Source organism: Malaclemys terrapin, chromosome 8 (genome assembly GCF_027887155.1).
Source record: "Malaclemys terrapin pileata isolate rMalTer1 chromosome 8, rMalTer1.hap1, whole genome shotgun sequence".
Taxonomy (NCBI): domain Eukaryota; kingdom Metazoa; phylum Chordata; order Testudines; family Emydidae; genus Malaclemys; species Malaclemys terrapin.
The window spans coordinates 107,946,097-107,969,170 of record NC_071512.1 but is presented as its reverse complement, the minus strand read 5'-3'; the positions used below and the strand labels follow the sequence as shown (position 1 = coordinate 107,969,170).

The following is a 23,074-nucleotide window of genomic DNA, read 5'->3' as shown; positions in this document are numbered from 1 at the left end:
TCTGTTACTTGAAAGGAGGAGGGGGGGGGGGGGAGGAAAAAAGTCCTTTATCTGAAAAGAATCACATCAGCTTCGCACTGATAGAAGCCGCTGTCGTCTCTTAAACGGCTTAACGCAGTCAAAAGGCAAGCAGACTTAAAACAGTGTCTTACACAAGGATCGATGGGTGGAACACACAACTGGTAACTGGGGGAAAAAGAGAGCGAGGGAGAGATAACAGTAATGATTGCATTAAGGGAAGCTTGAGGGAGGCTGGTTCTTTGTAGCAGCTTCAAAGGTGCCTGGACTGATGCCTGAGCAAACTGTCCTCTGGAAGTCACCGTTCCTATAACTCTATGGGAGAGGGATGTACCCTCGCCCTTTTCTTAGCAAATGGGGCAAGTTGATCAGGGAGTGATGGGTTAGCAGCTCCTGTCTGCATCGCGTTTTCGGGGGGATTTTGGTCAATTGGCATCTCTTGTCATTCCTTCAGCACAAGGGGTTTGTCTGAGAGGGGAAGGATCGGGGTGGAAGGTGGGGAGCGATTGGGGATGCCGGCCAGGGAGGGGGGATGGTATGTCAGTTTATCGATCGCACCTCAGCCAGGAGAGCTGCAGGCACAGTGCTCTGAGCAGGAGCGGCAGCGTGCTTAATGTGATTGAAAGGCAGTTAAAATGGCGGTGACCTTTTCAGGGGGAATTAGATTGCCTGCCAAGAGTGGTTAGAGGGAGTGATAACGCCAGCTTGAGGAAGCTGTCCAGTCAACTTCAAAGAGAGAGAGACAGAGACAGGAAAAGCAAGCTAGCAGCAAGTACCATTTAAACTACGAACCGCCCTGTCTGATAGAACAGAGATTGCTGTCCTCTTTAGATATGAAAGAATTGAAGAATTGTAGCTAAGTTCTCTCCACCTGCCCATTTCCCCCCGCCCTTCCGGTGGGCACAGTAGTGAGCCGCTCACCCAGTGCTTTTATGGATTTCTTTTCCTCGAGCAGGTCAGTTGCCTAGAAAATAACGTAATGGGGAAGCCTTTGAATTCATGACAACGGTAAGCAAGGCATTTTCAGGGAAGGATACTTTCTAACGAAGATCAACCAGACAGGAACCTGACTAAGACAGATTGCAAGACTGAGGGGAAACCCATAGGGGATATTTAATTCTTGAGTTTCTCTTTGTTTCCCCCCTTCTGAGATGGCACAGGATTTATAGCCAGCTCCAGTAATGTCCTTAAGAAGAGACGAGCCCGCCCCCACAGGCGGTCCGGGTCTCTTCCCTGTGCACAGCAGCAGTTAGTGTAGGCAGGGGGCTTGATGAAGCCTGATATACTGTGACAAACCAAAGTCACTCCGGGGTGCTCATTTGCTTTGGTTCTTGTGTCGCATGCAATCAGTGCAGCTGCTTGAAAAGTGGAACTTATTAAAATACAAATGCCTGAAAGTTTCCAGCAGATGGCTGCAGTCCCACTGTCAGCTCTCGGTCAATCCTCGCAATAGCAAGACGTGCTTCAGCAACTGTCGTTAGGACAGCCTTTCTGAAACAAATGCCGATCTGCTTGTCTGGAAATGAGGGGGAAGTGCAGTTACAGTAGCTGTGGGCTTCTCCACAGCCTGTGCGTTGTACTAGAAGAGTGTGAGCAAGATGAAGTCTCCGCCCAAATCATCTTGCACTCCAAACAGACACACATGGGGGCTGAGGTGAACCATAAAGCAGATGATTGAACAGCACTCTGCACCTGTCTGGTAGCTCCATCTCTGACCGTTTTAAATTAGAATGGAGTCTGAGGGCAGGCTCCAAAATTGAGGAGAAATTATGGATCTCTTGCCCTTCCAAAGCATTTTTGTACCCCAAGATCTCAAAACGTTCAGTTTCACATCTCACTGAAGTGCTTATCGTTCCTGTTTTACAGATGAGTAAACTGAGGCACACAGCAGTGACTTCCCCCAGGTCATGCCTGCAGAGCCGGGGTTAGCACCTCCAATTCCTGACCTACACCCCATCCAGCAATCAGCAGCTTCTCCTGTCTCAACCAAAACCAAACCTGGCATACAGGAGAGCCTGCAAAGATGATCCAACCTTGCCTCCCTCCATCTGTCCCAACGAGTTAAAGTTGCAGTTAAGGTCAAGCCAAAGAGAGAGTAAGCAGGGCAATACATTTAGAGAGACTTGGCCGTGACGTTGCTAGTGCATGAGTGGCGAGAGAGTGAAATTTCCCAGGAGACGGGCTAGGAAATGGAAGGTGTCTGTAATGTCTTCAGAGCCCTCTGGATGAATGAATTAGTAACCAATATCGTTATCCCTGTTTCTGCACTGACTAGACAGGGTACCCGCTGAGAGGGTAGAGCGAACTTGAAGTCGGATGCAAGAGTCACCAGCAGAAGAGTGCAGGAAGGGATATGAAGTCTTTAATCTCCCCCTCCTTCCTGATCCCGGCTTGAAATGTCTGGTTCCCCCCCCCCCTCACTTTTTTTCATCGCCAGCCTCCCTCTTGGGTTTGCCCCTCAATTAAAACATCTTCCCACGGTATGTACGTGTAAGCAACTCTCATGATCTTTCACTGTTACAACCCTTGCTCTCCCAAACTCCATTTGTCATCTTTGCTTTTGTCTAAGACTCTTAAGTTCTTCTGGGCGAGGATCTGTTGTGTAGTTCTGTGCACTCCACTGGTGCTTTATATGTGCCCCTCCCCAGTGAGTGCTCTTTCCAGGGACGCAGTTCTTAACACAGCTTCCCACTGCATCTCCAGCTTTGCTGTGTAAAATGGCATTTCTCTTTGCACTGCTCCAAGTGATGGAAAAGTCTCAAAGGCAGATCTTTGTCCAGGAGGTGGTTCTTGATCTCAGAATGCAGAAAAGGACTGGTTTGTTGTGGACCCTTGTTGTAGGAATGTAATTAACAAGCAAGAGTTAAGCTTTCCCGGAAGGGTTTTATTAGCGTGTGGGAATTGAGGGAGAGGTCTGTTCAGTGGCCATTGAACCCTTTCTGCCATAAAGTAGCCAGGCAGTAGTATTGAAAGAGTTGGTTTTAATGAGGAGGACAAAGCGAGAAGGGGAGGGGCTTAGGGATTGTCCGAAGCCCTAGCTTCCATAAAGAGAGCATTGTCTAACCCACAGTAATTGATATATCATCATATCGATAACATTTAGCTCTCGCTTCACAAACATTAGTAACACTCATGGAACACGCTATGCAAAATGTGTGAGATCCATACTTGACTCTGCTTACATACTTTGTTAATGGGACACTGCAAAGTAAAAATCTCTTTCCAATTCTTCTAACAAAGGTGAAGCATATCCTAAAATATTAAAGTCCTATGGACTCTGCAGCATTTGATGCAGTACGTTTACATCAATTTTTATAATGAAACTAGACGAGTCGGCTTCATTTTGGGGTTCTCGGTCAATGACCCAATGCATAGGTAGGGTTTACATCTCAATAAACTGTTTCTACTGTGATGGTGTTTGACTTTTTTTTTTTTTTAACACAAGTTTCAGTTTAATATTAGTCTTTATTCAATTTAAGAGAACCTAAATTTTTTGCTCAAACTGCTGTACAGTGTTTGTTTAAAGGGATGTAATCAACTAAACACTAATGTCTAATGATTTACCTGCCGTAGCTGGGAAGAGACTTGGAGGGGGAATATTCTCTCCTTCAACTTGCTCGGCTCATTTGACAGTGTTTTGAGTGCAGTCGGTTCCCCTGTTGTGTGTGAGTGGGTCTGTCACACAGCAACAAGGGAGGGAGAAAAATTAATTAAAAATAAAAAGGAAAAGTGGTTGTAAAACTACCAAAATTGGCAGGGAGAGTCAAGGGGCAGGCCTAGCACCTGAAACTACTCAGTTGTTGAAATTGACTAGATTTCAAGTTGACAGCATCCCTTTAAACTTCTATTTTCCTAGATGTTAGACATACCGTATAAGCTCATCCGGTCCCATCTGCTGCACACACAGAGCTGCTCCCTCCAATCCATTTTTCTAGTGCTTTGTCCAGTCCAGCTTTGAAATTCCCAGGCTTTAAGACAGTCATTTGATAATTTTTCAAACCGTCTGCAGTTTTGCTAGAACTGCAGCCTACCTCTTGGGCTCTCAGGTCAAACTTCAGCCTTACCCACCAAGTAGCTGATTGACGTGATTTTAATAGCATTTTCGAATACAGTTGTTAAGTGTGGGGCAGTGAGATTTTTCTAAAGGAAAAGCGCGTGCGGGTCTCAATGGCTCTAAACAGCTCCTGTCTCTGCATGTCGTCTCTTACGCTAGGCGGTGAAACGCATTATCGAGTAGTGCCCGGAAAGTGGCTAACTGCGTTTGACACACGCCAACTCCCTGCCTCCACACTGGATAATTGCATTGTCAACTGTTCAGCAAAGTGGCAGGTGACACTGCAGCCCGATTGATTGTCCTAGCATCGAGGCTCCTAAGGCTGTCAGCTACCCAATCGATAGAGTTTACACAAGACACCGTGACTGCATCTGTAACTAATTTCAGTTTAAAACTCGCAAGACACCGCTATCCCTGTTCCCTGGCTTGTGTTCTGATTCACTTGCATCCTCTCCCTGGGCTGGGAAGTTGCTTTTTCCTTTGAAAGTGCGTCTTGGTTGGTTTTTTTTTTTTGATTTTTTTTTTTTTTTCTTTTCTTTTGGAGCAGCAAGTGAAGAAATCAATGGTGTGTTTTGTGGTTTCAGATTTGAGGGCATTACTGCACATGGCTAACTAGCAGCTCCAGTTTCGCAATCAATAGGCTGATCAATTGATTAAATTAACACTGATTTTCTTTCTTCTTCCTGGCCTAGAAAAGAATTAGTTTGGAGTAGAGTATGCGGGTTTGGCTTATGAAATTTAGGCCTTGTTATTTCAGCCCGTGACCATTTCCACCCACTCTTCCTCCTCTACCCACAAATAAAATCTCTCTGCCTATCATTACTTAAAGCAAATGACAATGGGGCCTGTGGCTGGCGATGGCTTCGGTAAGCCGGGGTGTCACTTTCAGCTGTTCACCAGCCTCGCTGCGTCATGCTCGGCTGTTTTAGAAAAGGCATTCTCTTGGCTCCTCCGTGCTGCTTTATTATTGGCAAAGTTGCGACATTCCTGTGATCCCTGTCAGCAGTGCTTATTGATCCGGTGATGTGAATCTGCTTAGTGATTCAAGATTACTTTAATTCCCCTCGTCCCTTTTTTGTTCCCACCCACTCTCTACGGGAACTAAAGCTTTCAGAGCCACCCTTCTTCGATCATGGAAATCAAGCCAATGGCTGCTCAGACCGTGGTTCTGATTCTTCTTTTGTGTTGCAGCAGCGGGGTTTGAATTGCAGCCTTCCAAATAGAGGCGAGGCTGCAGGCTCGTCCCTCAGTGCATTACACAGGCACAAAGCTCCAGGAAGCTAGGCAGGAAGTGCCATATTGGATCAGACCACTGGGCTGAATGTCCACTTCACTGCCTCCAGCCACCGCCTCCAGCTGATGCTTCGCAGGGAGGCATGAAAGAAATCCCTGCAATATCCCTAGCCAGTGCCACAATGCAGGGTGCGGGAGAAAACAACTCCTTCCCGACCCCTCAGTGATCAGCTCATGTCCTGAACCATGTTTGATTTCCCTGACATTGGCATGTATTGCTACCAAATGTCGTTAGTGGTCATAATGCTATGCAGCCCTTTCTTTAAAGCCAGCTGTTCTTCGGGTTGTTAGTAAAGATCACTGCCGGTGTCTAGGACACTGATTTTTCAGTCTAGTGACCAAACTGCACACTTTTACCTACCAGCCCAGGGGTAACCTGGGAGGGACACCTCTACTGGACAGGCCTGTGCAGATGTGCTCTTCTGTGTCCATTTCCCTGATCAATTGCAATTTCCTGTGAACTGGATTTGGGTTCCTGACATCACTTGGAAATACAGTTCTGTCCTGGAAACAGCTTTCCATGAGCTTGGAATGTACATTTCCCCTGGTGAAAGCTGCTAGCAGAATTCCTGTATGTTCAATCCTATGGTACAGGGGAGTAGAGGAACCACTTGACTGTCTGATAATCGGATCTGGAGAAAGATGGCTGATTAGGATGGCCTCTTCTTCTGCTCCCCTCTGTAAAAAGAAAGAAAAAGCTTTCTCTTTCCTTCCAATGCACTTTTTAAAAAGAAAGCCACGGCTGTGCCATCTTGTCCTCTTAGCACTAGTTCGGGATATTTCAGCAGCTGAGGAAATAAACCCGCGGTAGAGCTGCTCTTAGGAAGCCTGTGAGGGCCTGGTAGTGTCTCTGCACCAAATGTTTTTGTTGCCTTCTTTATTTTTGCTCTCCAAGAAGCCAGTGAGTGACATTTCTTTAAGAAAATACACTGCATGTGCTAGAAGGGCAGGCTGTGCTGAGGTGAGTTATTGCAGTGGGTGTTGTGGGTGGGGGGTAATTAGCCAAACCTACAGTCTTGGAAACTTACGGGAGGCTTTTTCTTCCTGAACATGTGTAAATCACCTGTGAGCAGCTCAAAAGCTTCTCTTCCAGCCCCCATCAGGCCTGCGCACTACAGAGTTGTACTTGGAGTCAGACCCACTTGTAAAATGTTTTATTTTTGAAGGAGGAATTGAGAATTTTATAATGTTCCTGACCAGCATTCCAGCCCTCCCGCCTTGGAGCCCAGCAGCTAGAACTCAGATCTCCTTCAAGAGGGTGTCCCAAGTGCTCACCAGCTCGACCCTAGCCTACAGACCAGTTTTCATGCTGTGGGCTGTTGCCTTTCCCGGTCCCTCTGCTTGGTTAAGAAGTGGGTGGTGCAGTCCCTGGCAGCTCAGCTTGCTGAGGGTCTGAGCAATGCAGATGAAAAGTGAGACCCTTCAGGAAGCAGGAATAAATGCCAGGAGGGATTTGGTCCTCACGAGTCCAGTCTCTGTTCTGTTGGCGTACGGTGCCTCGTGGAGTGAGGTCCTGGTCCCTGAGTAGGAACACAAATCATAACTACAGTGTGGCACGGAGCACAGAACCTAAGGGTTAGTGTCTCCAGTTGGGTTTGCATTTGTAGCGCACACCAAACAAATATACTTAAAACTGAGAAAACGAGCTCACCCACCAGGACGGAGTTGAGCAGTGGAGCCTGGGCCAACGAGGGCTTTGCCTGCCCTGCTGGGCTGTGGTCATCTCAGTCTGTGCAACTTTGCTTCGTTCTTGCCTTTCCGTTTCCAGCTTCGCCAGCCTCCACATAGATGCAGGGTTCCTCCCTGCAAGAGCTGCTGCTGATACTGCAAACAAGTGAAGCCGCGTACGCTGTCACTTTGACCATCTGTTATCAGCTCCTACAGGAGAAACACACAAGCTTGAATTCAGGTCCCTTGTAAAATCTCTTTATTCTCTACCTCTATAGTCTAAATCAGATATTCAGTCAATGACGGAATCTTAGGCAGCTTGAGTTGTATACACTGAAAATGCTAGGTGAGCTGTCCTCCGAGTGCATGTAGAGGGAGGTGGGATTTGAAGGAAGGCCATGTGACAGGCAAGGTCAGAAAAGTCATTCCAGATACAAGGAACAGCCCCCGGGCTTGGGAGAAGGCACAGGGGTGCTGTGGAAACTTGTGTGAGGAGAAAGAGTCCTTTCTGCCAGGATATCTGTTTTTCATCTCCACGTATAGGAGGCCATGGGAAGCATTTCCATTCTCCTTCGAGCCTGCGACCTGCATGTTGGCCAAGAGGCATATGAAATAGGCCTCCTTGTTTTTACATTGCAAAGCTTCACATCCATATTTCAGTGGCAGTGTTGCTTATTCTGAGCTCCTAGAATATTCAGAAATAACTGACTTGTGCTAAGGGCAGTTACTCTGAGGCCAGCCAAAGTAACGCTGTATACGCCATTCCAGAGGGCTGCAGACACTCTAGGTAAGTGATCTTGATAGGTACATTCTGATTGATGGGAGAGTTTGTCTCCCAAACTGTCACATGGTTTATAAAGGTGCCACTCAACAACAGTGCTGGAATTGCTTGTCAGAGCACCTGGCTCCAAGAGCAATGGGGATAGGAGACAGAACTGTAACTTTGTTTTTTCTTGGCTTAATGGCCCCAGCGTCTGACCTGCCTGCTCACTCTTATTTGTCTGGCCCTTAAAGAGGCAGCTGGGATTAAGACTGTCGGAGAATTGCACTGCGTTAGCACCTGGAGGGTTAGTGTTCTCACACAGGGCAGCATATGCCGGGTCTGCTGCAGACAGAACACACAGCATGAGCAGAGAATGCTTCAGCTAGAAAATGGAATGATGTGGCAGGTTTCATTTTTAATCCGCAAGCAGTGTAATTACAATGCACTTTGGGCCTTATCCTACTCTCCTTCCTTGTATAATCCCTGGCTTCCCCTGTGAGTACTGGCTGCAGGATCGGGCCTGTTACGAATTCCCAGATCGAACTTGCACCTTAACTTTCAGGTGACAGCTGTGACTTTATTCACATGTTGGCATAAAGTTCAGTCCTCAGAACTGCCCTCTCTCTGAAGAGGAGAGAGGCACTGGTGTTAAACCTCCTCTGTAGGCAGCTTTGCTGATAATAGTGAATTACTGTGTTGCCTTCAGAGAACTAAGCCAGCCCAGAATAACTCCTCTCGTGTTCCATCGCATTGCAATGAGCCATAGATCAGCTGGGTGGAACAATGTGATGTGGTGTCTCCTGGACATTCCCATCTTTTTCTAGTACAACAGCCGCACTTACAAGTACCACCGAGTACAAGCTAGCTCTGCGGCCATCCCCGCGCTCCGTTTCATATTTTCCCTGTTTCTGGATGGCAGCGTGCCCATGGCAAAGGGTAAGCAGGAGGTGGGAGTTCTGAGTCCTTTTTACACTCTGAGAGAGTTAGGATCACACCTGCTTCTATCAGGCCTTCCTTGCATTTAGTGGTCCTCTTAATCCATTTATAACAGCACTTGTCCAGAAATCTGGTTTGAATGAGCCTGAGATGAATAATTAATGTCAAGCGGTTCAGACGTCAAATATTTGAACAGCTGCTTGGGTGTTTTCACTGGCTTTGTTCAGGGAGGCAACACCAGAAAAGTTACATCAGGAGGGACAAGTTAAAACTCTGGCTTCAAACCCTGACCTATCAGAACTGGCCTTAAAACTAACCTTCCCTTGGGTGAAACATGTTTGAAAGTGTGTGTGATGGGTCATTGGTTTCACAAGTTGATCTCTGGTCAGGTTGTGCGTTGCCTTCTCTTCTCTAGCGTTCTCCTCTAAGTAGTGGTGATTCCAGGATCGATGGTCTTGTTGTTCAATCTTGACATCTCTCAGAAAACAGGAACCTGTAAATTTCTAAAACTGATCAATAGCATTGCTTCTATTTTGACTTGCCCACTAGCTAGGGGGTTTGGTTTTGTTCCACAGACCGAGAAATACAGTTCCGGACTCCATTTTGTTGACAATGTGTAATCTGTAACAGCTCACATTCTTGTTACAAAAATCCTGTCTCTTATTTGGTAAAGTTAGGTGAAGTCAGGATTGTGTGTTGGAGAAATACCTAGAGCAGGGTTACCTGGCATTAGCCTCTAAGTGCTGCCCCTCCAGGCCCAGAACTGGGAGTCCTCAGCTGATCAGTCTGGAAAGCATGTCCTCCAGCCTCTTCGCTGAATGGCCCTGTGCTGCAACACATCTGAATGTTTAAACCATGCACTTTGTTTGAGGAGGCTGCCCTGCTTGACGTGGCTTTCTAGCTACGTCAGATCATAATAAAGTATCTTCTTTCGTAACACACCTTCATGGCTTCCCACGCCCATCCTCCTTCTCCCCTCCCCACGAGGCAGGCTGGTGCTGGCTGGCCCCTGCTACCTGTCACCGTGTCTGGCCAGCACTGCTCCCATTAGTATCATTAAACCAAGGTTTTCAAAAGTGACTAGCAATTTTGGGTACCCAAATTCGATGTGGCTTAAAGGGCCTGACTTGCAGGAAGCGCTGAGTACCTGCCCCTAAACTGAGGCATCCAAACTCACTAGTCTCTTGGGGTTAGTCTGGACTCAACTAGCACTAAAGAGACGACTAAGGGGGGATATGATAGAGCTCTATAAAATCATGACTGGTGTGGAGAAAGTAAATAGGGAAGTGTTGTTTCCTTCTTCTCATAACACAAGAACTAGGGGGTCACCCAATGAAATTAATGGGCAGCAGGTTTAAAACAAACAAAAGGAAGTATTCACACAACGCACAGTCAACCTGTGGAACGCCTTGCCAGAGGATGTTGTGAAGGCCAAGACTATAACAAGGTTCAAAAAAGAACTAGATACATTCATGGAGGACAGGTCCATCAATGGCTGTTAGCCAGGACGGGCAGGAATGGTGTCCCCTAGACTCTGACTGCCAGAAGCTGGGAATGGGTGACAGGGGATGGATCACTTGATGATTCCCTGTTCTGTTCATTCCCTCTGGGGCACCTGGCACTGGCCACTGTCGGCAGACAGGAGACTGGGCTAGATGGACCATTGGTCTGATCCAGTGTGCCCGTTCTTATTGCAGTGTCAGACAGATGTTGTTTCCCTACTGGTGATCAAAGAAGAGACTTGCTTTCATGCTCTTTTGCACGTCATGTTGCGGTAGTAGGAGGCTCTGGTGGGAAGGGAGTGAGGTTATATAACAAGGAGGATGAATGGATTGTGTTCATCCAAGAAACATCTCAGGAAAGTTTTTTGTCCTATGGTCTGAATTGTCCAGCTTCCTTTATTGCTCTGGCATTGCACTTTACAAAACTCCCCCCAGGGCTAGTAACTCAGTACTGACTGAGCAAACGGCTTATTCCATGGGCTGAGATGGGGGCCAAACTGAGATCCCCGAGGTCAGAATGGAAGTTCCCAGACCTAGCAGTATCGCAGGTGTTGAGTATCACCACTGATTCCTCCAGTTCTCCATCAGCATCTCCCATAACTGAAAAAGTCACAGCAAAAACTGCCAAAATGGCGCGTGCTCTCTCTCTCTGGCTGTATTGCAGGGCAGACTTCGGGGGAGGGATAAGACTTTTACTGTGAATGCGATAGAGAACATTTCTGAGCTCGTGTTCTCCAAAGCTGGGCAGAGTTGGGAGGTAGCAAAGGAGGTGTTAGTGCCGACATTATTAGCCTTAAAAAGGATTTCCCCATACACAAATGAGAGTTCGGTTAAGATTCTGAAATCAGATGCCTTAATGTTGGTAAGCTACACCACCGAAGCCAGGCTATAGCTCTTAAACGCTGACCATGATCCACTAGACTCTTTGGCTTGGATGATTTAGAAACTAAACTGATGAAAACGTGCTTGTTTTCCCTGTGCATGGCATCCTTGCAGATAGTGGAACCAAAGGAGAAATCCCTTTTACACTCAATTGACCCCCGACGACACCACCACTACCACCACCACCTCCCTCAAGCACTCGTTCCAAGTATTCATTATCTGGCTAACATTCAAATCACTTCTGGGACTGGCCAAGTCACTGCTCCAGCTTTGCATGATTTGTGTTTCCCACCTCTTGGAAAGAAAAATGAAGACCTGTACGTCCAAAGCTTATGGCCTTTGAGAAGTGATGGGCTACAGTAATGCCAGGTGCAGAAAATGGTGTTACTGGAGGTTTAATGTCATGCTTGTAAATTACCACGACATCTCTCGCTACGAGTTCTCAGGCAGCATTGCAAGAATATCCAGCTCTTCTGACAGGTCTCTCGTATTCCTTTAAATCTTCTCCCAAACATTGTGATGAACTGAAAGAGTCAAGATTTAGTGGATGAGCCATTGCTGTGAGAGAAGGAAGCTCAGGATGTACTTTGGCTGCCAGCATATAACACAACTCAGCCAGTACTTGAAACGCTTCCGACGGGCTCGGCTGGCAAGGGCGCTGCCCTGTATGCTTCTGAAGGCTGTGCCCCTTATCACAAAGCAGTGCCTTGCTTTCAGAAGCCGGTGTTGGGTGCTGCACTTACACAGGTGTCAATAATGGCAGTTTGGTAGCTCTGGTGAAAATTGAAAGCTGGTCGTTGCTTCGGGGGCGGGGGCTGGCTGAGTTAATCTGGAGAGGTGATCCTGAAAACTGATGGAGTGCTGAAAGTGCCACTCTTTAAAGGCCCTCGTTTTATATGGGGGAAGAGAGAGATCAAGTCTTTATAAACAAATTTTATTAGCAGCTTAACTGATAACTTGTACGTTCTCAGAGACTGACAGTGACATACTGCATTTGAGTGGTGTCCTTGGAAAGAGATCTGTATCCTGTCTAGCTCCCACTGGGGATATAGCCAGCTAGAAATACTGCTCCACCAACATTGGGGGGGGGGGTCAGGGAGGGGGACACAGATCCGGTATTGACACCATAAACTAGGTGGAGAGCACAGTAGACTGGGAGAAGAGTCAGGCCCTTGTGTTGTCAAGAGGGTGACTTGAGGGATGGGGGGACTTCTGTTTTTATGAGGAGCAATTAATAATCCTTCCCAAAATTAATATCCCTAACTGAAACTCACCATCTCCTCCCTTCCTGGGCGCATTCACACTGCACAAGAAGCCTTTGCTCTCAAAGCCCAATTAAAACTGACATGACAGATACCAAAATGTTTTAACTCTGCTACAGCCCTTCAACATGGAGGGAGGATGGCCTTGCGGTTAATGCATTGGGTTGGGACTCAGTTTCCCCATCGGTCAACGGAGATGTTGAATTGTAGCTGTTTGGTGTGAACACTCTTGCTGTGGTTTGTACAACATTTGGCTCAACAGAACCTCATCCTGGCTGGCATGCCCACAAAACAATAACAACAACGCTCAAAGATGCTTCTTGCCGATGAAGGGGGCTGTAGCCCACGAAAGCTTATGCTCAAATAAATTTGGTAATCTCTAAAGTGCCACAAGTACTCCTGTTCTTCTTGCCTGTGTTGGCTCTCTCCTAAAGATTAGCACTTCTTATGTGGCTTTCTAAATACTTTCTACTAAGTATTTGGGGGTACTCAATCCTGTGAGAGCCTGGGCACCCTCAGCTCCCCTAGGAGTTAATCAGGAGTGCTTAACACTTCACAGGATCTGGGCCTACGCAGCGCTTCATACTTCAGCAAGGATTTTGCCTGCGTAAGACGTGCTCGTTAGGGCCCTTAACGTTAGTATGTTCCTTATCTGCTTCCTAGAAGTCGTTTTATTCTCATTCATGAACATTTAATATTGGACAAAATTAAGCAGAGGCCAACGCTCGTCACAAAAATAGGTGTTTTATTATCCTGGTGTCTGTTTGTCCCCACTGATAGTCCTCATGTTTCCCAGTGGCCTTATCTCGTCATGTTTGGCTGAGAAACCATGTGATGAACAAACTTAGCTACACCCACTAACTTCTTTTGATGTTTGAGCTTTCAGCCATGAGTGAGAGACAATCCCAATTTCTGAACCACCCCCTATAACCCTTAAGCTCCCCTTTTTCCTTGCTACAAAAAGTAAAGTTATGATGAGGGTGATGGAAATTTCTAAAATTCCCTTCATAATTCAAAATTAAACTGTCTCATTCTTTCTGATTGGCACTGGTTCCTGCTGCTAATCTGTTCAAAATACATGGCTGAGCTCTGAAGGATGGCCCACGCAGCCCAGCCTTTGTCCTAGGATTTCTTTCCAGGGATCCCCTTGTGTTGCTCTGTGAGATGTTTTGCTACAGCGCACTGATTCGTGATACTAGTCCACCCATTTTATTCCCTCCAGGCTCCGGATTCATTATGTGCAGTGGCAAGGAGAATCCGGATAGCGACGCTGATCTCGACGTGGATGGAGATGACACACTGGAATACGGGAAACCACAGTATCGTTTTTGAGACATTCTTACTCAGCTGTGGGTCTGATGCTTCTGACCCCGTGATACAGCGTTGCCCTGTGTAACGTTGAGTGAGCCAACCCCCATGAGAAATGCCAGCAGCTCCCCACACTGCATATCATACACTTGATCCTTTGGGTTATTTCCCTAATGTCTCTGACACAACACTTCCTTGTCCTTGTTAGTTACCTATACCCCATCCTGGCATGTACCTCCTTCGTCCACGCCACCTTTTTCTGCGTCACGGAAAGTGAATCATTCTGTGTCTCCTTTTTTCATACGCTCAGATTTTCCCAAAATGCACTCTGCTCCAGGAGTGTCCGAAGCTCCCTAAAAGCCGAACTGTGGCCCTTCCCGTTCCCCCCGAGGCCTTGCCCCTGCACTGCCTCGTCCCTGAGGCCCTGCTCCCAAGCCCCCTTTTCCCCCCAAGATCCCATCACCCGCTCTCTCCTCTCCACCCCCCCCCCCATTGCTCACCATTAAGGCCAGTAAAAAGTAATGGGGCCATGGCCCCCCCAGTCCCCTGTTCCGGTTCACTTGCTCTGCTCCAACTATTTGGTTAGGGCTGGAGCTTTTCCATCCAGAAATTTGGGCCAGAGCAACTGGACTGTACCAAGCAGCTCTGGTAGCGGTTCAATGCAGGCCTCTAGCAAGAGGGGGACAGCCACGCGATCTGAATTCCCTGACCGCAATGTTTCCACTCTGACATTCGGGGGGGAGGCTTATTGTCTCTATTCTGGGATTTAATTAAACCTGCACCAGCTGGTGTGAGTCAGCATCTCTCTCATAGAGGCAGGGGCACTGTGCTGACTGAGGCCTGCAGAGGATCCGGCCCTAAAGTTGGTATTCTCCAAACAAAACCGAACAGGAGATTGAGAATTTGTCTCTCTCAGAACAGCTCTTCCCGCATGTTACTATCAAAGGACTCTCTCCACATGGCACAGGGTGTTACCTTCCTGTCTAAGTTTGTTACCATGTTGCCTTTGAAATCAAAGCTTCGGGAAGCGAGCTGTTGAGGTAGATTGTCCGAATGAACCCCGCTGTGTATCCTTTGGAGCCAAAGTTGTCTGGCTGAGCCCCCAGTGCCGCAAAATAGGCGCACCGCAGAGCGCACACACTCCCCCTCAACGAGGCTGTATTGCTCCTTAACCCTCTGTGCTCAGGTATACCGAGGCAGACATCATCCCCTGCACCGGGGAAGAGCCGGGCGAAGCCAAAGAGCGGGAGGCACTCCGCGGTGCCGTCTTAAAGTAAGCGCCTGGGCTTTGGAATTGTTTTCACCAAACTGGCTGGGTGAGAGTTGAGGGGGAAATCCCTGTTCAGCTGTGTGTGTGTGAGATGTGGCAAGAGAGAGGCAAAGTCATGTGGCTTGGGCTGAATTTCCCACCCGGGGCGTAGGAAGGGGCAAATGAGGATATGGTTAGGGATTCGTAGAAGCCCCTGCTAAGCACATTCCCCAGCTACTCTGGCCACACCCACTCGCCAGAAGGGCCACCTACTCTGAGAGCAGCATAGGCCAGCTGCTAACTTTGGGTGGAGAAGACACTGGTGCTGCAATCCCCCTCTGGGCAGACCTTTCACGGTCGGGGGGCCCTGAGCTCTGCCACTCCCCAGAGCGGACTGGAGTTGGGTAGATCTGTAGCTGCGCAGCTGCCCCTTGCATGCCGCAGCGCTGGGTGCAGTATGTGTCGGATAGCGCCGTGCGTGGGACTGCCCGGGGTGGGGTAGAACAGGCCAGCGGACCCCTCTGCATGCTGCACTGATTAGGGGCAGGTCTGTGCCGCTCCCTCGTGGGGCAGGCCTTTGCACTGGGAACCGAGAGCCCTGCCTCACTTGCTCCAGGCTGTGAAATGCAGGCAGGCAGCCAGGGTGCCATGTGAGCCAGGCGCTGGGGGAAGTGCTTCAGGCAAATAACAAAATGACTGTGAACAGGGACCTAGAATTGTTTTTCTAGCCCTCTGCCCTGCACGGAAATAGGGCTTCAATTTCCCTCTGTCTCGTAGACTGAGTGATCCTGTGAGGTCAAGGGTGAAGTGATTGATAAAGCAGTGAAATGAAGCTTTCTTACTGCTTAGCCTGTCACAAACAGTGGCTCAAAATTAGGTTCCACTCTGTAGAAACATGGGATTTGCCACGCTGGATCAGACCGTTGGGCCTTCAGCAGCAGCCAATCCCTCTGCTTCAGAGTGAGGTAGAACCATGGGGGGGCAATCCCTCGCCAGTGCCCGCAGACAGTAGTGGAGAGGTGTGGTGTGGGGATTACAGCAGGAGCCTGGAACCTACCATGTCACAGTCCCATATGTGGCTCTGTCACTCAGACACTGTCTTGCCTTGTAGTCCTTGAGCCCCTCTCCGACTCATTTGCCCCATCTGTAAAATGGGGGTGATTATACTTCATATTTGCAAAGTGCTTTGAAATTCTGACCAAAGGCTCCAGAGAAATGCAGAGTGTAATTATTAGCTCATGCCCTGAAGCAGGAGGCTAGATTACCCTTTTAATGTAACCCTCTTAGCTCGCAGAGCTGGAAATGTCACTTAGCGTTCATAATTACCCAGGCGCCTTTAAAGATTCTCTTGTGCTGTTGCCTCCTTTATTCTGTTGGCTCACAAGTGACTGGTCACGCTTGCCAGTTCTATATGCTTTAGTGTAATGGGTGTCCCAAATGTGAAGCATTAAAAGGCCCCGCCTGTGAGAAGGGGCAGTTATTCTTGGAGGGAGAGTCTGTTGTACGTAGAGAGAAGCCTTTTGCCTCTGGAATCCTGGGTGCAAAACTCAGCCTTAGGTTACAAGGGAAGGAATTTGGATCCAAAGCCTTCAGTCAACATCACAACCACTGAGTGGTTCAGTACAGACTGTGTGGGCACAGCAGGAGTTGGGAGCATTGGGAGAGCTGTGCGGGGAACAAAGCCCAGTTCTAGAGAAGGCTAGTCCCTTGCTTTGATGCCCAGATTTAAGTGGGAGGGAATGTTGGTATTTAAGCTGTTGAAACCTACAACAACCAGTGAGGCTTGTGTGTGTTGTAGGGGCCACGGACTCCCCGTGACCTGCTTTCAGCATTGTCTCTCTTCTCTGTTTTTAGTGGTGGTACGCCCAGTACCCGAATAACGCCAGAGTTTTCCAAATGGGCCAGTGATGGTGAGTGTTAGATCCATAAATTACTGTTCCATCCTGAACAGGCAGATCTTCTCCTGCAGGTTTGGATGGAGGGCAGGGGGGTGCCGGGGGAGTGGGTTGATCTTCCACTTTTTTCGAGTTGCAGTCACTTGCCTTTGTAGTGGTCATGGTAACTGCATGTCAATAAAAGCAGGCAGTGATCTTGTGTATAGATAGCCCCTTGACCCCCAAACAGTATCATTAACAATACTCGGTACTGGCAGAACACCTTTATTCTGGGGATATCAGACGGCCCCACGCGTATTCCTCCTCTTGGGCCTTTGAGGGGTTGACCCCAAGGTGGAGACTTGTCAGTCAGAGACAGGATTAGAACTCTGGCATTTTGGGCTCCCACTCCTGGGCGCTGCCCATTAGGGCACCAACTTCCTGTTGAGCTGAATGATGTCATAAAATGGCATCTGAATGAAAGGGAAAAAAACAGCTGGTGACTGTTTGGCCTGGTGCCACAGGATGCCAGTTGGTAACCAGTGAGGTCTCTTGTGGTGGGAGCCATATCTTGTCTCTTGACATTGAGGGTCAGAATGAGATCCCATCTGTAGAGAACAGGGAGTTTTAAGGCCAGCAGTCAAATAGTGAGGGTGGTGTCCTGGGGGCACTGCCCTCTGTGGTTGGAGTGTCTAGGAGCAGGGTAACGGAGGAGCCTGCCCAGCTGGTCAGGAGGTCTCTGCGCAATAATGGACATGGTAATGGAAGTTCTCCCTCCCCAGCAGAAACCACACTGCCTTGGGTCCTCCTCCTCCTCCGTTCACTTAAGCAGCTGTTCGAGCTTCACTCCCCAGTGCTGCTGTTCAGTCGCTGGGGGCTTGACCCAGACACACGTTAATGCTGCCCCTTTTTTGTTGCCGTCCCATTTTTAAAAGGACATATGAGATTAATAATGCAACCTCCGAAGTAGATCTTGTCCTCTGTGGTGTCAGCATAAGAGAATAGTGCCTCCTATTGCTGTTCCCATGGAGTTCTTCCTTTAGCCCAAGTGGCAGAAGCTTTTAGCATGGCGTGTCCTGGCTTCTGTCCCAGCTGAGGATACACGGTGGAAGCTGCCCACAATAATGATCTGCGACAAAGAAAATGGTTTGAGCTGTGACTTACGTTGATACTCAATTGAAAGCATGTGTCGTTCTTTGAGGTTTTTTAAACCCATCGGGGGTGGTTTTATTTTTAAAAGCCAGTGGCCCCCGGGCACATACCCATCCCTACAATAACAAACTAGTGGGAAGTGTGAGCAGCTCCCCAGTAATAAAACTTCACACGTTCCCGCTGTAGAGCCCCAAGCACATCACAACATTGGGTAAGTGCTGTTGTCCCTGCTTTCCAGAAGAGGGAACCGAGACAGAACAAAGTTAGGAGACTTGCCCTCAGTCACCCAGGGAGCGCAGTCGCAGAACTGGGAATAGAATGCTTTGTGCCTGACGCCCAGGCCTCATAAGAGTCCACAACCAGGGGCTTGGGCAACTGCACAGCACCAAACCAACGTGGGGCTTGGACCTGGGAAGGGGAAGAGAAGGTTGAGGAATGACGGTCTCACCGGGGACATTATAAATAAGTGTATTAAATATTCTCTGTTCTTAATCACTTTCCTGTATGTGACACAGCACCCACATAGCTTCCTAAGAGAAGAGAGAATAAACTGTCTTGGATAAGGGAAATTGGAGTACTTACCACAGACGGTGAATTAAATAAATCCGCTCTCCTTCAGTAGATGTATTGGAGGGATGGTGAAGAAGTAACAGCACTAATGCTTGGTATTAGCTTGGGTTTCTACAGCTCTTGTCACCCAAACACATCACAAGCTGCTCTGCATAGACTCATTGGCCAAGATAGTGGCTAGTGACTTTGGGTGCCCCGTTTAAGATCCCTTGAAGGAGTCAGATTTGCAGAGGGCAGTGCTCAGCAATTTCAGTCTGGCCCCTTTAAGGCATCTCTGGCTGGGTGCCCAAAATCCCTCAATCACTGGAAAATCTTGGCTTTTTATTTTTTTGCCTCTTGTGGGGCAAATTTTGTCCAGTCCTGCCTTGCTGGAAACCCGCTCTGCGTGGCTGCTGTAGCAAACCTTTTCTCAAATAAATCTTAGCTGCCCACGGGGCCATCCGTCGGAAGCGAGGCGAGGGTGGAATTTTCGTTTTCCCTCTCGGATCTTAGGAGCGCTCTGTCCTGGGCACAGGCCTTTCAGACAGCCAGGAACAGGCAGCGTCGGTTCCGGGAAAGTGACTCCTGGGTCCTTTGCTCCTGCACCTGTTACACATTTAGACTAAATGCCCTGTGCCTTCCCTCCACAGAAATGCCCTCGACGAGTAACGGGGAGAGCAGCAAACAGGAGGCTCTGCACAAGACCTGTAAGAACAGCGACATCGAAAAGTGAGTATAAAGTGCACCGCCCTGCCCACTCTGTGGAAGTAAGCAACTGCCCCCAGCTCTCTGAGCGTCAGGGGACCTCAGGCGCACACAGGCATATTTTGGCACCCTTGACCACTGAAGCAGTTATCCCTGAAATAAGCTACTTCCGTCCCAAACATCAGCATTGCATTATCTCCGCTCCTAGCTCCCGCTGTCTGAAGTGGCTGATAACAGGGGGGTTCCACCATCATGGGGTTAGGCCTTCTGATTTCCATGTTCCGTAGCAACTTCTCTTCCACAAAGGAAACACCCCACCTCTGTGTCTTGGCGCTCACTGCGGTGATCTCCAGCAGGCATGTGGTGTGGAGCGGGGAGGGCCGCATGCTTTGTTGGTAAGCTCCGTGTTCTTCAGGATCCCTCTCCTAAAGGAAGCCCCCTATGCTCTCTCCTCGTCCCCGCTCAGACTCTGCCTTGGAACCTACATATTCCATCCTCCTTCTCTCCGTGGGAAGGATTCGGAGCAGCCCAAAGGCCGCACTTTGAGGGCAAACGCTGAATACTCTTCCCTGTGGAGCAGTCAGCATTGGTCCTTGTGAGAGCCGGAGAGAGTCACTAATATGAGACACCCTGAGCCTCCATCTCCCAGGATCTGAGCATGTTTCATCTGCATCCTTCCATCTCTGATTCAAGAGCCTGCAGCCCAGTGTTTAAGCTGTGTGAAAGCCCATTGTGCTGCTGATAATGGGGGGTTGTCACCATCTCCTTCTCCTGCTAGTTCCAGTCACTGCATGCATGTACGCGTGACCTAGGATGGAGCCAGGTCATGTTCTTGGCACTGTTTGTTTCAGATTTCTCTTTTGGGGATTCCCCCCCCCCTCCCCCCCCCCCCCCCCCCCCCCCACACACACACACACACCCACCCCTTCGGGTGGCTTGCCCCTTCCCACCCTCTTCCTAAAGGCTTGTGGGGAAGCCCTGGCTGTTGGACGCCTAGCCGCGTGAGTGCCTCTGGGAATCCCGGCCTAGTAGTTTAAAGATCCTCCAAGGCTGCAGTGGATCATTTTAATTCCCTTTTTAAAAAGAGCGAGTTGGTTATTGCCTAAAATCAACTCTGATCGGGTAAGGAATAAACCGGCTCTGAATGAGACAGAAGCATCTCCCATCTCTGTGCTCGAAGATTCCAAATAACTTTATCTCGGATTAGTTTGAAATCCAGTTCCTTCTGCTCATCGACCTGCCCAGGCCCGACTTCAGGGTTCTGTGTCCCCTGCAGACTGGAGACTTCTAACAGCTTAAGCAGCTTTAAGAAGCACTAGTGCATGGTCAGGTGTTAGCTGAGGTAGTTCCCTGCTCACCCTGACCTCTGGTCTTCGGACCTTTTTTTCCTGTTTTAAAGCCTCTCTACCCATGTGTCCCAGACATGGGTGATCCACACTGCTCATACTCTGCATATAGCTTCTGATTTCATACTTATCAAGCAGTGGGTTGAAAGTTAGACCACAGAATTTGGGGATTTGACAACACTGCAATAGGAGGCCTATTTTTCAGAGTAACCACTCTCGTGCTTTGTGTCAGAGGTGTTGAATCCCTGAGCAGTAATCCTCTGTCTCAACCCTCCTTTGGTTTGTTGCTCATCCTTCGTAGGGCCTCCTAAGCTCTCCTTAGAGTCGGTGACTCTCTACCCTCCCAAATCCACTCCTGTTGAAAAGCTGAAAGGATTTGACCATTTCCAGAACACTTGAGCTCAAGTGATAAATTGACCTTGCCTCCTTGATCAGGTTATTAAAGCTTGGTCTAGAGTCTTTGGAAGGATCCCCAAGCACTTTCCAGATGATGCGTAGAATAACTACATTGTGAAATATGTGTATCCGTCCTGCCCCAGTTCAACTCCCAGGCCTGCTGGAGCTGCTGGAAGGCAGGCAAAACTCCTTAGAAATGACAGGTAAAGCCTTACTGGCTTATTGACTCTCCCCAAGAAATTCCTCATTTAGAGGAACGAGGAGAGCTGAGCAGGGCTGCCCAGAGGATTCGGGGGCCTGGAGTCTTTGGCAGCAGGGGGCCCCCGCCGCTGAAGACCCAGAGCGGAAGAAACTCCGGGGGCCCGGGCCCCACAAGAGTTTTCCGGGGCTCCTGGAGCGAGTGAAGGATCCCGCTCCAGGGGCCCCAAAAAACTCTCGTGGGGGTCCCTGCGTGATCTGGGGCAAATTGCCCCACTTCCCCGCCCCCGGGCGGCCCTGGAGCTGAAATGCTTTTATTTAAAGGCCTTTATTTCTGTCAGGATCAGAAAGTAAGATGGTGTTGGAGGTGGATTCCCACCTTTCCCCGTGAGATGTGTGTGTGATAAATAGTTCCTGTCCTGCTGTTTAAGGAGCCTGGATGTTCTGCATGTTTGTCTGCGTAGGGGGGGTTGTGTTAAATTAATTGATAACCGCGCTCAGCCCTAGAATCCTACAGAAAGCGGGGGAGGAGGTGTTTCATACTGTCTGGCTGCTTCCCACTCCGCTGAGGAGCCGTGATATATGGTGACCCAGCCCAACAGGCTAAATTGATTCATCTCCAGTTCCTGTTTCTTAATCTGGAGCTAAATTGGTTTCATTTTTCTTGTTTTGGATGGCGCTTGCAGCAAGTTCTAGGCCGAAGCACTTTGCTCCGTTGTTCATAACTTTAATTTTTGCTTTTAAATCTGGGTGTTATTGATTGGTGTGTTAAGCTCCATGTAGCATCTGATTAGCATTTTAAAAAGTTTAGAAGCACATGGTTTATCACCTGTGTCAGCTGTGCTCTCCATTTAGAACAATGGGTAATAGAGTTACTGGTGATTCCATTTAGTGATCCTACTGTTATAAGAATGACATTCCTTCCCCCCTTTCCAAAAATAAGTCTAGGCATGGAGAGTATTTTTTTAATTAGCTAATACGATACAGTGCACTGTCCTTGTTTTGGCGTGCCGCTAATGTACTTTGGTTGAAAGTTAATGGAATTTGCACTTCAGGCTTCCTTAGAAGACTCTCTTGCAAGCAAATTGACAAGCCTAGAGATGCAAGGAAAGTCCACACTGATTTCCCTACCTCCATGTACCTTGACAGGTCTCCATTGTTTCCCATACCAGTAACCTAGCCCCTTGCATCATTTGTGTTTGAACGTCAGATGGTAGCCCTGGTTGACAAGATGGACCTAGGATTGGTCTGGGGACGAATCCCTCTACACTCGGGACGTCGGGATCTAGTGTGACTTTCCAATCTTGACTCCATTAACTTTCTGAAGCAATGCTGTTAATTCTAAAGGGTTAGTAAAGGGGGATTGGGTAGGGAGAAGGGTGGGTTAAGTCCTCAGCCGATGGGCAGATTTCCGGACGTGAAACACGCCTCTGGTTGTACTGGATTTGCATTGGGCTTGGAGAGATTAATCGATTCCTGTAACTGTTCAGACATGTGCCCGGTCTCCTCCACTAGCGGTGACATTGTGCTGGGTCTTGTAGTTGTGTGTCACGACTAGCTATGAGCGGCAGAAGCTGTGACCTCTTTTCTCCCTTCCCCCTCCCTCCCAAGACGTTACCCAAGTAACCTGGCGCCATTTTGAAATCAAGGTTCCCAGGGGTTAAAAGCCAGCATCTTAATTCAGAGTGCCAATGTTCAATTTTGCTTTCTGCCACCAAACTAGATTGCAGGCCAGCAAAAGAGTCTGGGTTAGTGGCCCACTGGGTCACCTCCCATTTGTTTTCCTCAATTTTGTGTTGTCATAAATTCATTCCAGTCCGTTGTGGTTGATCAGTTTATCTCAGTCAGGGCAGGGAGCGCTGCTAGCATGATATATGACATGAAACATTGTAGCCAGCCTCTCCATGAATCACTCCAGC

General features: G+C 48.5%; 1 protein-coding gene across 4 annotated transcripts in view; it reads left to right on the top strand.

Annotated features, from left to right (window-relative positions):
- RNF220 (ring finger protein 220) overlaps nt 1–23,074 on the top strand; it is a 320,785-nt gene that overhangs the window by 266,791 nt on the left and 30,920 nt on the right. For all 4 annotated transcript variants that reach the window (XM_054036930.1, XM_054036928.1, XM_054036929.1 and 1 more), the window contains 4 exons: nt 13,601–13,697; nt 14,873–14,959; nt 16,790–16,845; nt 19,161–19,239. In XM_054036930.1, coding sequence (XP_053892905.1) covers nt 13,601–13,697; nt 14,873–14,959; nt 16,790–16,845; nt 19,161–19,239 — 319 coding nt within the window. The remainder of the gene's footprint in view (nt 1–13,600; nt 13,698–14,872; nt 14,960–16,789; nt 16,846–19,160; nt 19,240–23,074) is intronic.